The sequence below is a fragment of the Tachypleus tridentatus genome, chromosome 10 (assembly GCF_004210375.1).
Source record: "Tachypleus tridentatus isolate NWPU-2018 chromosome 10, ASM421037v1, whole genome shotgun sequence".
In the NCBI taxonomy this organism is placed as follows: domain Eukaryota; kingdom Metazoa; phylum Arthropoda; class Merostomata; order Xiphosura; family Limulidae; genus Tachypleus; species Tachypleus tridentatus.
In genome coordinates this window covers 121,865,198-121,887,954 of record NC_134834.1, presented here as the reverse complement: position 1 = coordinate 121,887,954, position 22,757 = coordinate 121,865,198, and the positions used below count along the sequence as shown (strand labels likewise).

The 22,757-nt window shown below is 33.1% G+C and overlaps 1 protein-coding gene across 1 annotated transcript; it reads right to left on the bottom strand.

The window, feature by feature from the left end:
* Positions 1 to 20,937: 20,937 nt before the first annotated feature.
* On the bottom strand, positions 20,938 to 22,430 carry LOC143228197 (uncharacterized). Its single transcript, XM_076459505.1, has 3 exons — positions 22,392 to 22,430; positions 21,663 to 22,264; positions 20,938 to 21,263 (listed from the first exon to the last, which is right to left on the bottom strand). The coding sequence occupies exons 1-2, from the start codon at positions 22,419 to 22,421 to the stop codon at positions 21,671 to 21,673; spliced, it is 624 nt and encodes a 207-aa protein (XP_076315620.1). The 5' UTR covers positions 22,422 to 22,430; the 3' UTR covers positions 20,938 to 21,263; positions 21,663 to 21,670.
* Between the last annotated feature and the right edge of the window lie 327 nt (positions 22,431 to 22,757).

The following is a 22,757-nucleotide window of genomic DNA, read 5'->3' as shown; positions in this document are numbered from 1 at the left end:
CAGAACGTGAAAATTTACCAAATCTTGTGTGGTCTAAACACGAAACATATAAAATTGAAACGTTACAAAGTTTTAACCCACATGAAAATAATGTGTCTTTGAATAAGTATAAATTGTCTTTTATTTATGTAGCTTAGATATGACAATAATATTAAAAAATTAGTTGTTTTTTGCTATTAGCAATACACGTAATATAGAATAAGTAATGTTATTTTTCTCTAGTAGATGACAGCACCTCTCATATATGGATTTTGTTGTTGATAAAAATTTTTAAATATCGTTAATGACATTTTTATGTCTTTAATTAAAAACAACTATAAAAATGATATATAAATACAGTTTGTGTAGACTTAATATAAAATAAAATGAGTGACGAAGTGTGAAAATGTATATAGTTATATACATTTAAACTCAGCAATTACTTTTGCTGTAAATAACCCAACAGATGATAGTCCTACAGTAACACGTATGAATCTTTTATTTTTAACAAACATAATAGCTGTGAAATATACAGGTGATGTTTGTTCATTGTATTACTTTTTAGACTTTTTGTCAAACTATGAGACTTTTAATGATATAAGATATTTATTTACAGAGAGATCTATAAGATATATAAGAGATATATAAGCTTTGTTTCTCTCTCTCTCTGTTTTTATCTTTTTGTTGTTGTTGTTTCCGAACGTGAGTCATTTTTCTTCTGAGAGAGACTTATATCATTTTAACTTTCAAAATGATCAAAATAAAACAATTTCGATAATATCGTTAAAAGATGTCGCTGCTAAATAAGGTTGAAAATATTTTTCGCCAATCATGACTAGCTAAATTGGTAATAGACTACTGAAATGAAATAATTCGATGATAGAAGAAGACACATATTCCTAATAGGCATATTTCATAAATGATTAAAATTAAATAACATTAAACTTGATACTTTCTAGAAATAATAGCCGTATATATTGAAGAATATTATATTCCGAGTCTCAGCAACTGGAGTGAAAAGAACATTTAAATACATTCTATTACACTACATAACAAAGTTTTTGCTTCTTGAACACTGTTATGTCTTCCTTCTGTTGGGTATTCCTTATAGATGTTTGGCTGCTGATCATGAAACTCGCATCCAGATTTACCCATCACGTACCGTTTCATCGAAATCTTCAGTTTCACCAGGACATTGCTACAATGGAAAAATGATATCAGGGTAACTGGAATCCATCAATGGTTGCAGACTACTGTTGGATACTGCAACATGATGCACCGGACATTGAATAGAAACGAAAATCAGGAGCAAAACACTTTTAATTATGTTGAACTTAATAGCGTATTAGAAACATAAACGCAATTAATTACGTTATTGCCGGTAAACAGTTAATTGTCTATTTTTCAGAGTTCCTACATGATGAAGCAAAACCAAAACTATATTTGTGCATACCAACCAAGTACCTGTCACAATCAGCAAAAACTTTTCAGGAAGCAAAACGTTTCAAAAAATTGTTGTGCAGTGGTATTTGTCAAAATAATGCTATATAAATACTTGATATTTCTATTAAGGAGTTAAAATTCAGAAGTGGAATATTCCTTGATTTGCTGAAACGCTACTATGGGGCACTACAAGCAGAAAGTTTATGAAACAACGAGCGAGCTATTATATTTTTTCGCAAGTTTAGGTAAATAATGTATCAGGCTAAAAGCAGGCTAGACTTCATATTTATGTTTGTTTGCAATTAAGCAGTAAGATACACAATGGGCTATCTGTGCTCTGCCCACGTTCCTCTTGTTTTCTACTCTCATAGGAGAGTCAATGTCGTCTTATTGATTGGCTAAAGAAGAAATAAAAAACCTGGATTATAATGAATACATAAAAAGTCCTCGAAGATTTTAGAATACTGATATTTTCTAAATTACTTTAAATAAATTTTAGGATTTAATATTTCAATTTACCCTGACCAGTAGGAAACCTAGATAAACTTTCAGTTATCACTACAGGTAGGAAGCCTAGATGAACTTTCAGTTATCACTACAGGTAGGAAGCCTAGATGAACTTTCAGTTATCACTACAGGTAGGAAACCTAGATAAACTTTCAGTTATCACCACAGGTAGGAAACCTAGATAAACTTTCAGTTATCACTACAGGTAGGAAACCTAGATAAACTTTCAGTTATCACCACAGGTAGGAAACCTAGATAAACTTTCAGTTATCACTACAGGTAGGAAACCTAGATAAACTTTAAGTTATCACCACAGGTAGGAAACCTAGATAAACTTTCAGTTATCACTACAGGTAGAAAACCTAGATAAACTTTCAGTTATCACCACAGGTAGGAAACCTAGATAAACTTTCAGTTATCACTACAGGTAGAAAACCTAGATAAACTTTCAGTTATCACTACAGGTAGGAAGCCTAGATAAACTTTCAGTTATCACCACAGGTAGGAAACCTAGATAAACTTTCAGTCATCACTACAGGTAGAAAACCTAGATAAACGTTACGATCTCTACAGTGTATTCTGTATGTTGATCTAGTATTGACAGTAATTTACATGAAACATTTCCAGAACAACTTTATAAATTTCATGTCACCTAAAACATGATTTAAAACATAAGACTTTGAAACCCATGTTTCACTCCAACTAGTTATGGAAAACATTGGAAACACTGGACCACGTTAAGGCATATCACAGTCTATACACCTACAATAACATACCAACCAACAATATAACTACAAAACCAGATCTAATAGCCTATATAATACGTAATAACAATTTAATGATAACCATAGCTATGATATGGGAGAGCATATCCGTAACCATGGGTTCCATAGCCATATCCGTGAATGCCATATCCGGCTCCCAGACTATCGTACGAACTGTAACCATAGGCAGCAGACAGGTCACGAGCACCATAGGCACTGTGTCCGTGGCGTTCGTAGGCACCAAGGCTGGCATGTCCGTTATTTTTCTGGAGACCGTAACGAGCTTCCGAACATCACAAGCAACACCACGGTTGTGGTAACTGGTCTGCTTGTCGTGGGCCTATGTTCTGGTGAATCCAGCTCCCTTGTTACGGGCGTAATCACAATCACAAATGTCTCTGTAGGATCCAGCCGCGGGCGCAGTAGGCGTTTAGCTTTCTGTCTGCGGAGTTAGCATGGAGTCAGTGGACACCGAGTCCGTGGGCTCCATAGCGGGAGTGGGCACCGATGACGTATTAAGTGATGTTAATATGTTTACCAAACGCTACACAAGATATAGAAGTTTTTTTTTGTGACGTCAACAAGAACTTGTTGATAGTTTTGTTGTTCGGTAACATTTGAACATTATTTAGATTTTGTTGTCCGGTGACATTTGAACATTATTTAGATTGCTGTTTCTTAGATTACCTACATCTTGTTTGACTATTAGAGGTTCGATTCCTTGTGTTTAAAACAGCAGATAGCATAATATGGCTTTATTCTAAAACAAACAATACCTACTCTCTCTACTATAACACTCATAGTTTCATACTTGACCCGTTTCTATATAAAGTATTCCAGACTCGGATATGAACTTCTCTCAAGTTTTAAGTGGTATTTGTATTAAATAGAATAAAGACAGATCTACTTTGTAGAAATCGTGTGATGTGATTGGACATCTTATAGGTGTGATGTGATTGGACATCTTATAGGTGAGATGTGATTAGACGTTTTATAGGTGAGATGTGATTGAACATCTTATAGGTGTGATGAGATTGGACATCTTATAGGCGAGATGTGATCCTGACGTTCACCAGTACCTAGAATTTGCTGACCTTAAAGAGGAATGTTGTTCGAGAAAGTTCCAAACTCAACAGTGTCCTTAGGTAATACAACCTTGGGGGTCAATAAAGTGACTGACAAAAAAAGTGGGAGTTATGCGATTCGAGGGTCCACATTGGTTAATCAGATACTAGGCGTGACTTTTCTACCAAAGTGTAGTGTTATAATACCTATACCTACTTCGATATAGGTAGAATATAGACATTTTCTGTATACGACTATATCGTAGATATACGTATGTGCTGTGTAAACTACAGTGACGATAAGGAGATGGAACAACTAGGCCTAACTATATGTGTAATTATAAGGAACTAGGCCTAACTATATGTGTAATTATAATTTAAAAAATAAATATTATAAAAAAACTACCGTCAAAGGTTACTACTGTTAAGTAATATTTTAACAACAGTTAACGTGGAAAAATAATACGTATATTTTATGTACAAATATGTTACAGGACGTGCAAAATGGGGTAGAGTGTAAAAATTCATATTTAGAAAGCTATAACAAAAAACAAACACACACAAAACATTGAATACCACTGCTATAAATCACTCGAATGAGAAGCAGTTCAGGTTGTAAATTAGAGGACAGTTGTTTACAACAAACAAGTGTAACACTTCCTCGAATGGTTACTAAAGGTGTAAATATATTTCAACAATTTTTTGATAGACCTTGAGAATCGTTTCACTCAAAGATAAATTTATATTTCAAAATTATATATGACTATTTCAAAGATATATATGACTATTTCAAAGATATATCACTACTTCAAAGATATATCTCTTTCTCAAAGATATATCTCTATTTCAAAATTATATATGACTATTTCAAAGATATATCTCTATTTCAAAAATATATACGACTATTTCAAAGATATATCTCTATTTCAAAAATATGTTTCACTATTTCAAAGATACATCACTACTTCAAAGATATATCTCTTTCTCAAAGATATAGAAAATATCTTTTTAAAATATCTCTATTTTAAATATATATGACTATTTCAAAGATATATCTTTATTTCAAATATATATATGACTATTTCAAAGATATATCTCTATTTCAAAATATATATGACTATTTCAAAGATATATATCACTATCTCAAAGATATATCACTACTTCAAAGATATATCTCTTTCTCAAAGATATATCTCTACTTTAAATATATACATGGTTATTTCAAAGATATATAATTATTTCAAAGATATATCTCTATTTCAAATATATATATGTAACTATTTCAAAAATATACGACTATTTCAAATATATATGACTATTTCAAAGATATATATCACTATTTCAGAGATATACGACTATTTCAAAGATATATCTGTATTTCAAATATATATATGACTATTTCAAAGATATATCACTATTTCAAATATATATATGACTATTTCAAAGATATATCTCTATTTCAAATATATATATGACTATTTCAAAGATATATCTCTATTTTCTTCAGTTATTTTGACATCTCTAGAACAACACTTTTGTTTTTCTCGTGAAGCTTTCTTAGCTTATGTAAACTAATATCCAGCCATATCTTTACTAGGTTAGCTTACTACAATGTAAATTAATATCCAGCCATATCTTTACTAGGTTAGCTTACTACAATGTAAATTAATATCCAGCCATATCTTTACTGGGTTAGCTTACTACAATGTAAATTAATATCCAGCCATATCTTTACTAGGTTAGCTTACTACAATGTAAACTAATATCCAGCCATATCTTTACTAGGTTAGCTTACTACAATGTAAATTAATATCCAGCCATATCTTTACTAGGTTAGCTTACTACAATGTAAATTAATATCCAGCCATATCTTTACTAGGTTAGCTTACTACAATGTAAATTAATATCCAGCCATCTCTTTGCTAGGTTAGCTTACTACAATGTAAATTAATATCCAGCCATATCTTTACTAGGTTAGCTTACTACAATGTAAATTAATATCCAGCCATATCTTTACTAGGTTAGCTTACTACAATGTAAATTAATATCCAGCCATATCTTTACTAGGTTAGCTTACTACAATGTAAATTAATATCCAGCCATATCTTTACTAGGTTAGCTTACTACAATGTAAATTAATATCCAGCCATATCTTTGCTAGGTTAGCTTACTACAATGTAAATTAATATCCAGCCATATCTTTACTAGGTTAGCTTACTACAATGTAAATTAATATCCAGCCATATCTTTACTAGGTTAGCTTACTACAATGTAAATTCACTGTAATGAATAATTAAATATTTATGTTAATTTTAAAAACATGTAACATGTATTGTTGGTTATTATAATGAATAATTTAATAATTGTAAGTTTAGTAAATAATTTCATTAGTATTTTTTATAAAGACGGAGTCTTTATAGAAAGGGTGAATTTTCGTCGTTGCTGTTTTAGATAAGTGTTTAACACTGATAATATGATTCACCAGTTTAATTGTGTTATATATACCATATTGTAGGTACGGTATTGAATATATCATGGTATATTTCGTGGTTTTGTTTATTCTTAGATGATATAAAGTAATAAATATACGAATAAGTAACTTTGTAATTATAATTATTTACCCAGCATCACTTCGGTACTTCATTTCTGTTTACAATTATGACGGAATAAAGCCTATTCAACTACTTCGGAACAGTAATTCCAAGGAAATCATTACATTATTGTCAATAATTCATACTCATTGTTAAAATGAGTCACAATTTACATTTCTTCTAATAAGTGTTTGTTCCGTTTAATGTCTCCTATTTCATAAGCCTAACGTTTCTAAACGAAACTCATTGTTATCAGTTTTTATTTCTCCTGTTTTTTTTTGGTTCTTTTAAAGAAACCTTTTTTGAATTTTGTCTTTTTCTCTTGAGTGTTAGAGATGTAACAGTCAATCACGCTATTCGTTATCGGAAGAGATGTATTTTCGACTCTAACTTAGTAGTAAAACAATCGAGCCCGTGTCGTTTTGTGGCTATGGTTGTCATGGAGATTGTAACGAGACCCGAAACACGTGCCTGTCACGAACTTCCTCACTGCAGGCTCAGGCGGCGATGTCTCTATTGGATCTGCTTTAGGTACTGTTAACAATTGGTACTTTAAAAAGTATATCTAAGTGCGAGTTCAGAGAAAGTATGTTAAAAATAGAGTTCTTTCTGTCAGACGCTTGAATCAGTTAATCCCTCAGAAACCTGTTTAAGTGAGATTGTTTTACATATTGTATTACTCTTGAGGACTTAGAAGTTTAAAAACCCGATTTGTTAAACGTGGGAGTGAAAATGCTAAACTAACTGTCGTAACGACGTCCGCCACTCGCGGCCTGAAACAATTTTGGTACCAAACTTTAGAAATAATAACAAAATCGAACGCCTATAAAACATTAAGTCCTGCTGAGATAATACAAGAACGGACCATTTTTATCCAATCAGACACGAGAACATGCGTATATTTCTTTAGTTTTAAGTCATTACACAGTATATACTATTCCCTATATAGTATTTTATTTCAGTTAATTTATGTAGTTCTTTAGCTTAAGGTTAATTATTTGATGAAGTTTGTCAGCCTTTGTCAGTCTTTGAAGTATGTAGTTCATTAGCTTCATCTCAGTTAATGTATGTAGTTCTTAAACTTTAGGTCAACTAATTATGTACTTCTATAGCTTTAAGCCAGATAAATTATGTAATTCCTTAGTTTTATGGAAGGTAATATGTGGAGTTTTTTAGCCTTAGGTCAGTTGATATATGTAGTTCTTTAGCCTTAGGTCAGTTGATACATATAGTTCTTTAGCCTTAGGTCAGTTGATATGTGTAGTTCTTTAGTTTTAGGTCTGTTAATGCATGTAGTTCGTTAGTTTTAAGTCAGTTGTGTACGTAGTTCTTTAGTTTTAGGTCAGACCCTGAAGTAAATTATGGAAGTTGGGATAAATTATGGTTCAACCCAGTAAGATGTGAAATGTTTAGATTAATTTATGGTTAGACCCAGTAGTAAGATGTGAAATGTTTAGATTATTTTTTGGTTAGACCCAGTAGTAAGATGTGAAATGTTTGGATTAATTTATGGTTAGACCCAGTAGTAAGATGTGAAATGTTTAGATTAATTTATGGTTAGACCCAGTAGTAAGATGTGAAATGTTTGGATTAATTTATGGTTAGACCCAGTAGTAAGATGTGAAATGTTTATATTAATTTATGGTTAGACCCAGTAGTAAGATGTGAAATGTTTGGATTAATTTATGGTTAAACCCAGTAGTAAGATGTGAAATGTTTATATTAATTTATGGTTAGACCCAGTAATAAGATGTGAAATGTTTAGATTAATTTTTGGTTAGACCCAGTAGTAAGATGTGAAATGTTTGGATTAATTTATGGTTAGACCCAGTAGTAAGATGTGAAATGTTTGGATTAATTTATGGTTAGACCCAGTAGTAAGATGTGAAATGTTTAGATTAATTTATGGTTAGACCCAGTAGTAAGATGTGAAATGTTTAGATTAATTTTTGGTTAGACCCAGTAGTAAGATGTGAAATGTTTGGATTAATTTATGGTTAGACCCAGTAGTAAGATGTGAAATGTTTGGATTAATTTATGGTTAGACCCAGTAGTAAGATGTGGAATGTTTATATTAATTTATGGTTAGACCCAGTAGTAAGATGTGAAATGTTTGGATTAATTTATGGTTAGACCCAGTAGTAAGATGTGAAATGTTTGGATTAATTTATGGTTAGACCCAGTAGTAAGATGTGAAATGTTTGGATTAATTTATGGTTAGACCCAGTAGTAAGATGTGAAATGTTAAGATTAATTTATGGTTAGACCCAGTAGTAAGATGTGAAATGTTTGGATTAATTTATGGTTAAACCCAGTAGTAAGATGTGAAATGTTTGGATTAATTTATGGTTAGACCCAGTAGTAAGATGTGAAATGTTTGGATTAATTTATGGTTAGACCCAGTAGTAAGATGTGAAATGTTTGGATTAATTTATGGTTAGACCCAGTAGTAAGATGTGAAATGTTTGGATTAATTTATGGTTAGACCCAGTAGTAAGATGTGAAATGTTTGGATTAATTTATGGTTAGACCCAGTAGTAAGATGTGAAATGTTAAGATTAATTTATGGTTAGACCCAGTAGTAAGATGTGAAATGTTTAGATTAATTTTTGGTTAGACCCAGTAGTAAGATGTGAAATGTTTGGATTAATTTATGGTTAGACCCAGTAGTAAGATGTGAAATGTTTGGATTAATTTATGGTTAGACCCAGTAGTAAGATGTGAAATGTTAAGATTAATTGCTAATGCGATCCAGTACTCAAAGAGAAAAACTCAAGAAGATATGATTTTGAAAAATATTATTTTGTAAAAAAATAAAAAAGTAGCAGGTGAACACTCCATACATTCAAAATTTACCGGTATAAATCATTATGTCTACAATACATTCAAAATTTACCGGTATAAATCATTACAAGAGGAAGACACAAATAGAGAGAAACAATTGGTCACTTCAACAGCTCGACACCTGAGTGTTAAAAGACAAGAGTTAGATAATTATTCTGTTAGGTTGTGTCAAGGATCTACATAGGAATGGTTTAAATCATATATACAATGCTGTGAGTGAAACGGTAACTAAAGGAAACAGCAGATTGTTTTGGTGAAACACTTGTTGTCCAGATTGTTTTGGTGAAACACTTGTTGTCGGGAATGTTCGTTCTTTACTGCACTGTTACAGTGGGAACAAAAACATTTTGGTTGGGATGGACTAGTTTACCAAATGTGGTGTTCCTAACTAAAAAGGAGAAACTCTCACTAGAAGACTCATGAGTAAATTTGTTTTAAGACTTGGAATGCCGCTGGAATATCCTTTAGTTGTTTGTTTGCCATTTTATGGTAAAAAGTAACTCTGAAGAGGCAACAAGCCCCTTTACTCCATTCTGAATAAAAAAGGGAAACATGTGTCCTCAAGTGTATGACCTGAAAGTTTGCACACGTGCAAAATGGTGGGAGTCTTCTAAATGTGGTCACTTACTAATTAGCTCTCTTTTTATTACTATCTTTTCAAGGATTGGGAATCCATAATGAAATGAAAATGGTTGAATCCCCACCGAACATACGGAGCGGACTCACTATAATGTCAAACCAAACCACTAGAGAAACGTCGGGGTTTCATGAGCACTATACCTTTTACGTGTCACTAAATAAAGCAAACACGTGGGTGGATATTCAAAAAATACTGAATCTAATCTGGGAGGTTCCCTCACCACGTACAGGAATCCACCTCGAGGGGCTAAACTATAAAGAATAAATGCTATTTGATTACACGTTAGAGATTGTACAGTAAGGAAGCTAATTTTACAAAAGTTTGTTTGTTTGTAATTAAGCAAAAAGCTACACAATAGGCTGTCTGTGGTATGCCCACCGCGGGTATCGAAACCCGGGTTTTAGTAATATAAGTCCGCAGACACTGTGCCAATGATTTATATATATATATATAAACAAGTACGATATTTTGGTCATTAAACTTGTTTACTTTAGATTTAACAGGGGTGTGCAACAGGCGGCCCGCGGGCCACAACCCGGCCCGCCAAGCCATTTAGTGTGGCCCCAGTTGTTGTAATCTAACCATGTGGCCTGATCTGTAATCCAACGCAAATGGAATATTTTTAAAAGCATCGATCCTACGGGATTCCCAGGCTTCGACTCGACAAACTTCTAAAATTATCTTTGCTAGAGAGGAGCAGGCCGAATTTGATTGGTCGGCCTCCTTAGGGCATGAATAGGTGACGTGCACTAGCACTATTGTCTACGACTCAACGTCATGTCCTGAACCTCGCCTTCGCCCGCTGGCGACAATTTTCCCTAACCTCTGCTGTCCGTCATTCATTATTGGTGAAAATTTTATTATCTTTTACAGTTACTACAAGAGATTGAAGGTAAATTGATTATTATTTAGCATATTGTTGTGACTTTACTGAATTTATTAAAATTTTTGCTTTCAGATGCATCTGATTCTATGTACAGTGTGACCTCGTTATTCGCGGGGTTACGTTCTTTACCCTCCCGCGAATAGCGAAAACCGCGAATATTGGACGCAGTTTTAAAACGTATATGTATGCGATTATATACTATATGAAATGCTTCCCAAACACTAATGATACTTATACTCATTGATGCAGTAATAATGTAGCAATATTGCATACTGTTATGTATTTCACTAAATTGTACCGTGCGTTACCGGGCTGTGCTTTGCCGTTTGCGTTGTTGGGGAAGCTGAGGCAGTCAGCCAATAGCAGTCCAATCTTGTTTGGTGAAGACGACAATTGATAAAACGGCTTGATTGAGTAAATACAACAGAAATCTCCTCGAAAAGCCCTTTCAGTCTCTGTGACCTACAAAACGCAGTTCGCGCATAACCCGCGAATATGCGGGGCCGCGAATGGCGAACCGCGAATAGGCGAGGTCACACTGTATTTTGCTATTCTCAATTAATTTAAGTACCGGAAGGCTATGATCGGGATGCCAATTTAGAAACATGTGTTTCTGTCCATAAGAGGTTCCATGTGTAAATAAATTCTATGTTTTTTCTACTTTGCTATTTTCGTGAGAATAATTTTTGTTTTGATTTCAGGGCTAGTAAAATGTCAGCAGTTAAGAAACGAAAAATTGATGATGAGGGAAGGTTATTCAACAGTGAATGGTGCACAAAATATCTTGTTGTCCCACATAATCAAGGTGTTGTATGCCTCGTCTGTCAAACTACAATTGCAGTCATGAAAGAGTACAATATTAAGCGACATTACGCAACTAAGCACTCCTACCAGTTTGATGAAATTGTTGGTCAGGCACGAAAGGACAAAATTGAACATTTAAAACATCCATTGAAAAGCAACAAGGTGTTTTACCACTTTCAAGAAAAATTCAGAACTGGTGACAAAACTGAGTTTTAAGCTTTGTGAATGTATGGCAGAAAAGAGAAAGCCTTTCAGTGATGGAGAATTTATTAAAAATTGTTTAACAATATTCACAGAATATGCATGTCCAGAGAAAAAATATTTGGTGGAGCAAACTAGCCTTTTCCGCTTTACTGTCTCACGCAGGACAAAAGATCTTTCAGAGGACATCAAAGAAACTTTGAAAGAGAGATTGAATTCGTGTGAAGCATTCAGTCTGGCTTTGGATGAAAGCACTGATATCAATGACACATCCCAACTTGTCATTTTCATCAGAGCTGTTACTGCAGGCTTTGATGTTTTCGAAGAGTTTTTAGATATGGCAAGCCTTTCCTCCACAACCACAGGACAGGATATTTGTGAACAAGTGCTTAAGGTTGTAGAAAAGTTTGAACTGAATCCTTATAAATTATGTGGTGTTACAACAGATGGTGCTCCTTCCATGACAGGTAGGACAAATGGATTCACCAAGAAATTTCTAACTGCAATTGGAGCACAAGACGTAGTTGTAAGCCATTGCATTATTCACCAAGAGAGCTTGTGCACCAAAGTTCTGGATTTTGCAGAAGTCATGAAAAATGTCGTCCAATGCGTAAATTATATTCGAACACGAGGATTAAATCATCGACAATTTAAAACTTTTTAGATGAGCTGGACAGTGAGTATTCAGATGTTTTGTACTTCTCTGCTGTACGTTGGCTTAGTAGAGCTGCTACTTTGAAGAGATTCTGGAATCTGCGAGAGGAGATTAAGTTCTTCATGGAGAGCAAACGTCAGAATGTGGACTTCTTGAGCAATGAGAACTGGCTGAATGACTTAGCATTCCTCACAGACATTACACAGCATCTGTCTGATTTAAACTTAAAACTACAAGGGAAAAGTCAACTTGTGAATAAGTTGTTTGAGCATATTTGTGCTTTTGAGAAGAAATTGGAACTTTTCCAGGTTCAGTTGAGAAGAGCCATATTGACCCATTTTACATGTCTTGCAACCAGGAAACTGGAATTTCCTAATCTGGATTGCACCAAATATGGAACCAGTGTACAAAAGCTGCGTGATGAGTTTGCAAACAGATTTCCAGATTTCAGACAAACTGAAATTAGATTGAAATTGTTCGCTCAACCTTTTGATTTGGCAGTGGAAGACAGTCCTGATGATTGCCAAATGGAACTCATTGAACTGCAGGCTGACATGGACACTAAAAGGAAATTCTCTGAAAACAGTTTGCTAGACTTTTACAAACTCTGTGTACGTGAAAAGTTTCCCAATTTGTCCCGTCATGCACAAAGAATTGCCTCCCTTTTTGGTAGCACCTACTGCTGTGAGCAATTTTTCTCCAAAATGAAGCTCATCAAAACCAAATGTAGAAGTCAGCTGACTGATGAACATTTGACCAGTCAGTTAAGAGTGGCAACCACTTCTGTCAAAGCTGATATTGACAAGCTCTGCAAGGACTCTAAATTTCAAGTGTCGCACTAAAATGATCACTCATGCAAAAATATAAAATATTATTGCTTGCATTTTGAGAATTTTTTTAATTTATTGTGCATGTACACGAATAAGCTTGTTTTTTAAGTGGCCCCGCTTGATTGATGAAGTTGGTTATATGGCCCACCGACGAAAAATGTTGCACACCCCTGCTTTAGAATGATCGCACCGGTGGCCGAAACAATATAACTGTTTACAAAATATTCTCCATCATATAAAAGCTGTAACTTGTAATAAATTAATATTTCTATTTAGTAACTAAACTCAAACGAAACTATTTTAATAACGTAGCAGTCACTCAGCTTTAGTTATTAATAGTTCGAACCTTTTGTCCAGAAAATTTAAATCGTTGTTTTCAGGTTATTTTTCCTTTGTTGAAAACCTTTTTGTTTCAACATTAGTTTTTAGATTAGTTTAAAATTTGACTGCTTATGAGAAACAAACTTTACCACAAAAGCTGTTTGTTTAACCCCTGAGAAACCTCATCACAACAGCTGTTTGTTTAACTACTGAGAAACTTCATCACAACAGCTGTTTGTTTAACCCCTGAGAAACTTCATCACAATAGCTGTTTGTTTATCCCCTGAGAGTCTTCATCACAACAGCTGTTTGTTTATCCCCTGAGAGTCTTCATCACAACAGCTGTTTGTTTAACCACTGAGAAACTTCATCACAATAGCTGTTTGTTTATCCCCTGAGAGTCTTCATCACAACAGCTGTTTGTTTAACCACTGAGAAACTTCATCACAATAGTTGTTTGTTTAACCCCTGAGAATCTTCATCACAACAGCTGTTTGTTTAACTACTGAGAAACTTCATCACAATAGCTGTTTGTTTATCCCCTGAGAGTCTTCATCACAACAGCTGTTTGTTTAACCACTGAGAAACTTCATCACAATAGCTGTTTGTTTAACCCCTGAGAAACTTCATCACAATAGCTGTTTGTTTAACCCCTGAGAATCTTCATCACAACAGCTGTTTGTTTAACCCTGAGAATTGTTATCACAACAGCTGTTTGTTTAACCCCTGAGAATCTTCATCACAACAGCTGTTTGTTTAACCCCTGAGAATTTTCATCACAACAGCTGTTTGTTTAACCCCTGACTTATTTCATTCTGTCAAACTTTCAGATTTATTCATCAAGTTATTCGGACATTTTAAATTGGCAAAACGTATCGTAGGCCAGAGAGAACTCACTGAAACACAAAAACAAAGGTCGCACTCAGCAGACAGCCCGATGTGGCTTTGTTATAAGAAAACACACACTAAAGTAAATTAAAAAACTTCTCTGTTGGTTTTGGATTAACAAAACAGTTTATTTCTTAAACAATTTTTACAACAACAAAAGTTCAACAGAAGTCATCATGAAGATTATAAAAATGGTTTGAGTTTTACTGAAAGTGAAAGTTAATAAAAAGAAAATTGAGTCGAAAGTCAAAGGATAAAAGTAAGGAAAGTAAGAATGACTGTTACTATCAAGATAACAGATGGCGCGCTGTCTTGAAAAGAAAGATGGCGAAGACTCAAAGTCTCAGTACTTTGTACCTGAAACAAAGCAGAGCGAACATCATCTTTAAGAACTAGTTCTGGTTGTGAATAACAGAAGTAATGAAAAATAACAATTAAAATTTACTGCAGAAAGATAAGTTATTCAAATATTTATTAAATATTAATACATTTTACAGCTACCACAGTTATTCAAATATTTAATAAATATTAATACACTCTACAGATACCACAACAGGTTTATCATTGGCTGGTTTAACTCTGAGGTTTGACTGTTATTTTCGTTAAGTATTTATGGTCTCTAAATATGGAGTGCGATTTTGTGGTCTTGTGATCCAGAATTATGGAACCTTACCTGCACAGTCAGCAACAGGGGTATATAAACGGTATCGTGTTTCACAAGTGTACTAGCGACTTCATAAATACATGTATATATATATATCTGAAGTATAGGTGTTTTACTATTATCAGTTCAATTAAAACAACACAGACAGATTACTCTGAAAGTATTGATAAGTGAGCACAAGTTAAGTCTAACATAACTACACAATGTTACATATCATTTTCATGTTATGTTTATATTACCTTATGAATTAGTGGTAGTAACCAGGGTGATATCCGTGGCCATAAAGACCAGCACCGTGTCCATAGCGGCCATAACCAGCTCCCAGATGACCGTAGGCGCCATGGCCATAAAGAGCAGCGAGGTTTCTCGCACCATAGGCACCGTGTCCGTAACGGCCGTAGGCACCAAGATTAGCGTGACCATATCTGTCATGTAGACCGTAAAGGCCTCCATAGGCACCGTGAGCTCCACCACGGTTGTGGTAACCAGCCTGTTTGTCGTAGGCGTAAGCCCTGGTGTATCCGGCTCCTCTGTTACGGGCGTAGGCACCGATATCTCTGTAGTGTCCACCATAGCCTCCGTGAGCACCATAGGCATTCAGGTTTCGGTGGGCAAGGTTGGCATGGAGACCGTGGGCACCGTGCCCGTAGGCTCCATAGCGGGAGTGAGCACCAAGAGCACCATAGCCGTGGGCACCATAGCCAGCTCCCAGATATCCGTGGCCTCCGTATCCATGTCCGTAGGCACCGTAACCGACTGGATAAGCGTAGGTCTCAGACTTCTCTAATTCTTTATCCTCGGCGAGGACAACAGCGACGAAGATGGCGGCCACCAGAATCAGCTGTAGGGTTAGAAATTAAGAATAATTTTAAAAATAAGTTACTAATATCTAACTAATACAAGACATAAGATTGAAAACAGAGTCTAATAAAACACTCACGGACTTCATGTTGATTTTAATTTATGTTGTGGTTTAATCTATTCTAAATTTCACTATTTATACTTTATTGGAAAGGCGAGAGGGTGGTAATTTTCCGGGTTGGTTTGACAGTAACACCCATGAACCGGACCCTGTAGACTTTCACTACATGTTACCAAATTATCTATAGGAAGTCCTGTTAACCAGGGCAAAGTAACAAACAGTACTTGTTAGTCGCTATACACAAAGTTTTTCCGTCAAAAATTCTTTCTTTCCGTATCACAAACGTTAGATATGCTAGCGAATACTAGAAAGTCTGGTTTCTTCTAAGCCTACTATTCGAATGTCGTGAAAAATCACTGTATTTACACCAGGTCTTTTGGCATTCTTTACTTCAGATTACTCATAAAATCAACTTATTTCAGATTTGTGGATGTAGGAAAAATAGTATAATGCACCTGTTTTGTAATATTATATGTATTTATAACATTGCAAAGTGCTCGTATTTCAGAGCTGTTATTTCTATAAATGAAAATATCTCAACTCCATATATCTGTCACAAGACATATCCGAGTCGACAAATTCCACGAGACAAAGAACCACGTCTGGCCTCCATCAGTTCGAACATAATGAATATAATACTTAAATGGAACATATTTAATAATTATCACCAGTAGCGAGAAATTTATTCGTCTACTTAAACCAGTTCTTTGTGTAATTTGAAATAACTTTACATCTTTAAGTCAGTTTTAATGTAACCAGGAATATTTTGACACATTTAAATCAGTTATAATGTAATTAGTAAAATATTCATATATTTAGATTAATTATAGTGCAACTAGTAATATCTTCATATATTTAGACCATTTTTAGTGTAACTAGTAATATCTTCATGCATTTAGACCATTTTTAGTGTAACTAGTAATATCTTCATATATTTAAATCAATTTTAGTGTAACCAGTAATATCTTCATATATTTAAACCATTTTTAGTATAACTAGTAATATCTTCATATATTCAAACCAGTTTTAGTGTAACTAGTAATATCTTCATATATTTAAATCAATTTTAGTGTAACCAGTAATATCTTCATATATTTAAACCATTTTTAGTATAACTAGTAATATCTTCATATATTCAAACCAGTTTTAGTGTAACTAGTAATATCTTCATATATTCAAACAAGTTTTAGTGTAACTAGTAATATATTCATATATTTAGATCAGTTTTAGTGTAACTAGTAATATCTTCATATATTCAAACAAGTTTTAGTGTAACTAGTAATATATTCATATATTTAGATCAGTTTTAGTGTAACTAGTAATATCTTCATATATTCAAACAAGTTTTAGTGTAACTAGTAATATCTTCATATATTCAAACAAGTTTTAGTGTAACTAGTAATATATTCATATTTTAGATCAGTTTTAGTGTAACTAGTAATATCTTCATATATTCAAACAAGTTTTAGTGTAACTAGTAATATATTAATATATTTAGATCAGTTTTAGTGTAACTAGTAATATCTTCATATATTTAGATCAGTTTTAGTGTTACTAGTAATGTCTTCATATATTTAATTCAGTTTTAGTTTAATTAGTAATATCATCATCTATTTATATCAGTTTTGGTGTAACTAGTTATATCTTCATATATTTAGTCCTGTTTTAGTGTAGCTACTAATATCTTCATGCATTTAGACCATTTTTAGTGTAATTAGTAATATCTTCATGCATTTAGACCAGTTTTAGTGTAACTAGTAACATCTTCATATATTGATACCAGTTTTAGTGTAACTAGTAATATCTTCATATATTTACTTCAGTTTTAGTTTAACTAGTAATATCTTGATACATTCAAACCAGTTTTAGTGTAACTAGTAATATCTTGATATATTCAAACCAGTTTTAGTGTAACTAGTAATATCTTGATATATTCAAACCAGTTTTAGTGTAACTAGTAATATCTTCATATATTCAAATCAGTTTTAGTGTAACTAGTAATATCTTCATATATACAGACCAGTTTTAGTGTAACTAGTAATATCTTTATATATTCAAACTAGTTTTAGTGTAACTAGTAATATCTTTATATATTCAAACCAGTTTTAGTGTAACTAGTAATATCTTGATATATTCAAACCAGTTTTAGTGTAACTAGTAATATCTTGATATATTCAAACCAGTTTTAGTGTAACTAGTAATATCTTGATATATTCAAACCAGTTTTAGTGTAGCTAGTAATATCTTCATATATTTAGATCAGTTTTAGTGTTACTAGTAATATCTTCATATATTTAATTCAGTTTTAGTTTAACTAGTAATATCATCATCTATTTATATCAGTTTTGGTGTAACTAGTAATATCTTCATATATTTAGATCAGTTTTAGTGTAACTAGTAATATCTTCATGCATTTAGACCATTTTTAACGTAACTAGTAATATATTCATATATTTAGATCAGTTTTAGTGTTACCAGTAATATCTTTATATATTCAAACCATTTTTAACGTAACTAGTAATATCTTCATATATTCAAATCAGTTTTAGTGTAACTAGTAATATCTTCATATATACAGACCAGTTTTAGTGTAACTAGTAATATCTTCATATATTTTAACCATTTTTAGTGTAACTAGTAATATCTTCATACATTCAAACCAGTTTTAGTGTAACTAGTAATATCTTCATATATTCAAATCAGTTTTAGTGTAACTAGTAATATCTTCATATATTCAAACCAGTTTTAGTGTAACTAGTAATATCTTCATATATTCAAACCAGTTTAGTGTAACTAGTAATATCTTCATATATTCAAACAAGTTTTAGTGTAACTAGTAATATATTCATATATTTAGATCAGTTTTAGTGTAACTAGTAATATCTTCATATATTCAAACAAGTTTTAGTGTAACTAGTAATATCTTCATATATTTAGATCAGTTTTAGTGTAACTAGTAATATCTTCATATATTTAGATCAGTTTTAGTGTTACTAGTAATGTCTTCATATATTTAATTCAGTTTTAGTTTAATTAGTAATATCATCATCTATTTATATCAGTTTTGGTGTAACTAGTTATATCTTCATATATTTAGTCCTGTTTTAGTGTAACTAGTAATATCTCATGTATTCAAACCAGTTTTAGAGTAACTAGTAATATCTTCATGTATTTAGATCAGTTTTAGTGTAACTAATAATATCTTTATATATATTTAGATCAATTTTAGTGTAGCTACTAATATCTTCATGCATTTAGACCATTTTTAGTGTAATTAGTAATATCTTCATGCATTTAGACCAGTTTTAGTGTAACTAGTAACATCTTCATATATTGATACCAGTTTTAGTGTAACTAGTAATATCTTCATATATTTACTTCAGTTTTACTTTAATTAGTAATATCTTGATATATTCAAACCAGTTTTAGTGTAAATAGTAATATCTTGATATATTCAAACCAGTTTTAGTGTAACTAGTAATATTTTGATATATTCAAACCAGTTTTAGTGTAACTAGTAATATCTTCATATATTCAAATCAGTTTTAGTGTAACTAGTAATATCTTCATATATACAGACCAGTTTTAGTGTAACTAGTAATATCTTTATATATTCAAACTAGTTTTAGTGTAACTAGTAATATCTTTATATATTCAAACCAGTTTTAGTGTAACTAGTAATATCTTGATATATTCAAACCAGTTTTAGTGTAACTAGTAATATCTTCATACATTCAAACCAGTTTTAGTGTTACTAGTAATATCTTCATATATTTAATTCAGTTTTAGTTTAACTAGTAATATCATCATCTATTTATATCAGTTTTGGTGTAACTAGTAATATCTTCATATATTTAGATCAGTTTTAGTGTAACTAGTAATATCTTCATGCATTTAGACCATTTTTAACGTAACTAGTAATATATTCATATATTTAGATCAGTTTTAGTGTTACCAGTAATATCTTTATATATTCAAACCATTTTTAACGTAACTAGTAATATCTTCATATATTCAAATCAGTTTTAGTGTAACTAGTAATATCTTCATATATACAGACCAGTTTTAGTGTAACTAGTAATATCTTTATATATTCAAACCAGTTTTAGTGTAACTAGTAATATCTTCATGCATTTAGACCATTTTAGTGTAACTAGTAATATCTTCATATATTTAGATCAGTTTTATGCAACAATTAATATCTTCATTGTTTAGTTTTGAAATGTGTTTTGTTACCACATTACTGTAACTTCAGACACGTTTTTGTTCAGTGTTCATCCACCTTGGTATATATGTTACTTCCATCATGGGAATCGATCTCTACATCTTTTCATTGGGAGTTTGTAGTCTTGCTCTTGTCCCACAAAAGGACATCGATCCCTCTTTTAGTTTATTTCGGGTCGCCTTCGTGTACTGGAATCACTTATAATTTAATTTTCTCTACTGATATCAGTTTCAGTGATTAATTGTCTTATTTCAGCTCTTTTTGTCAGAATGAAAGTCCATCTCTTACAAACTGTTTAATTGTCTTATTTCAGCTCTTCTTGTCAGAATGAAAGTCCATCTCTTACAAACTGATTAATTGTCTTATTTTAGCTCTTCTTGTCAGAATGAAAGTCCATCTCTTACAAACTGATTGTCTTATTTTAGCTCTTCTTGTCAGAATGAAAGTCCATCTCTTACAAACTGATTAATTGTCTTATTTTAGCTCTTCTTGTCAGAATGAAGTCCATCTCTTACAAACTGATTAATTGTCTTATTTTAGCTCTTCTTGTCAGAATGAAAGTCCATCTCTTACAAACTTCTGTTCCTGTAAGTCAGTGATCAGTGAACGATTTGTACATGTAACTTATTTATTTTGTGATTGGATTTATTAGTTTCTGTGAGAACTCACCAAAAATTGCAAAACTATCAGAAATAAAAATAAATAAATATCACGTTCAACTCTAAGTTCGTATTTTTATTATTTTCAAAATCAAATACAAAGAAGAATGAGGTTACAAAGACGAACAAAATCCAAATAGTCTTAAAGGACGTTACAAACAAGGTGGAACAAAAATTTCCCTGAGTGGAAGGTACAGTAAGTCAAATTTTTGTAAAATAAGAAAAGAGATAGCAGAAATGGTCAATAAATAACAATTCATCAAACATAATGACGATATTGTCTGACTTAAGATCATCGGACCACAACTGTATAGTTCCAGGTAAGTGCTAATAGATGTCGCTTCAGTTGACGGTGATAAATCCTGTAGATGGTGTACTGCAGAAAAAAATATTATTTAAAAAAAATAAATATTTATATTTCTGAACCTGTTTGAATTTATTACACTTGTTGTTATTTAGTCGGTGGATACCTACCAATTAAGTATAATTATTTGATTTCTGAGTATTTCTCAAACATTATATTATGTACAATAACCACATTTGGATCACCCTAAAAGTATTGGTAAGTGGGCGTAAGTTAAATCTAACTAAATCCCAAATCATGGAATCTTACCTGCACATTCAGCAACAGGGGTATATAAACGGTATCGTGTTTCACAAGTGTACTAGCGACTTCATAAATACACGTATATATATCTGAAGTATAGGTGTGTAATTTTTATAAGTTCGACTAAAACAACACAGATAGGTTACTCTAATGTTATATTCATATTACCTTATGAGTTAGTGGTAGTAACCAGGGTGATATCCGTGGCCATAAAGACCAGCACCATATCCATAGCGGCCATAACCAGCTCCCAGATGACCGTAGGCGCCATGGCCATACAGAGCAGCGAGGTTTCTCGCACCATAGGCACCGTGTCCGTAACGGCCGTAGGCACCAAGATTAGCGTGACCATATCTGTCATGTAGACCGTAAAGGCCTCCATAGGCACCGTGAGCTCCACCACGGTTGTGGTAACCAGCCTGTTTGTCGTAGGCGTAAGCCCTGGTGTATCCGGCTCCTCTGTTACGGGCGTAGGCACCGATATCTCTGTAGTGTCCACCATAGCCTCCGTAAGCACCATAGGCATTCAGGTTTCGGTGGGCAAGGTTGGCATGGAGACCGTGGGCACCGTGCCCGTAGGCTCCATAGCGGGAGTGAGCACCAAGAGCACCATAACCGTGGGCACCATAGCCAGCTCCCAGATATCCGTGGCCTCCGTATCCATGTCCGTAGGCACCGTAACCGACTGGATAAGCGTAGGTCTCAGACTTCTCTAATTCTTTATCCTCGGCGAGGACAACAGCAACGAAGATGGCGGCCACCAGAATCAGCTGTAGGGTTAGAAATTAAGAGTAAAATGAATGCGAGGCTGTAATCTGTAATCTGCTTTATCATGTACATTCTTTATACCTAAAAAAAGACAATTCTCAGAATAAAGCAGTAAATGGGAAATCTTACGGTCTTCATGTTGAATTTTGTGTTTGACATGGACCATAACAGCTCCCTCTATTTATACTTATATTTCTTCCAAAAAAAGAAGTTCTTACTTCCGTAAGAAGTTGTCGGTTTGGTTTTTAAAACCTCGCGTATTTTTTTGTTGTTTTACTGGTGAATGCAGGTTAAAACTAAGCACCTGTACATTTCTTTGTGTCAGTATAGTTCTAACGAAATAAAGGACATTTCCGCAAGTTTTAGGTAAATATCATACTAGCAAAGAACAACGCTCTCATTATTAACCTTTAGAGGCCTGGGGCAGGGGCGCCTTAACACCTGTTAAAATCATTTGCCTGTGATGAACACAACTTAGATATTGAGTTGCATTTC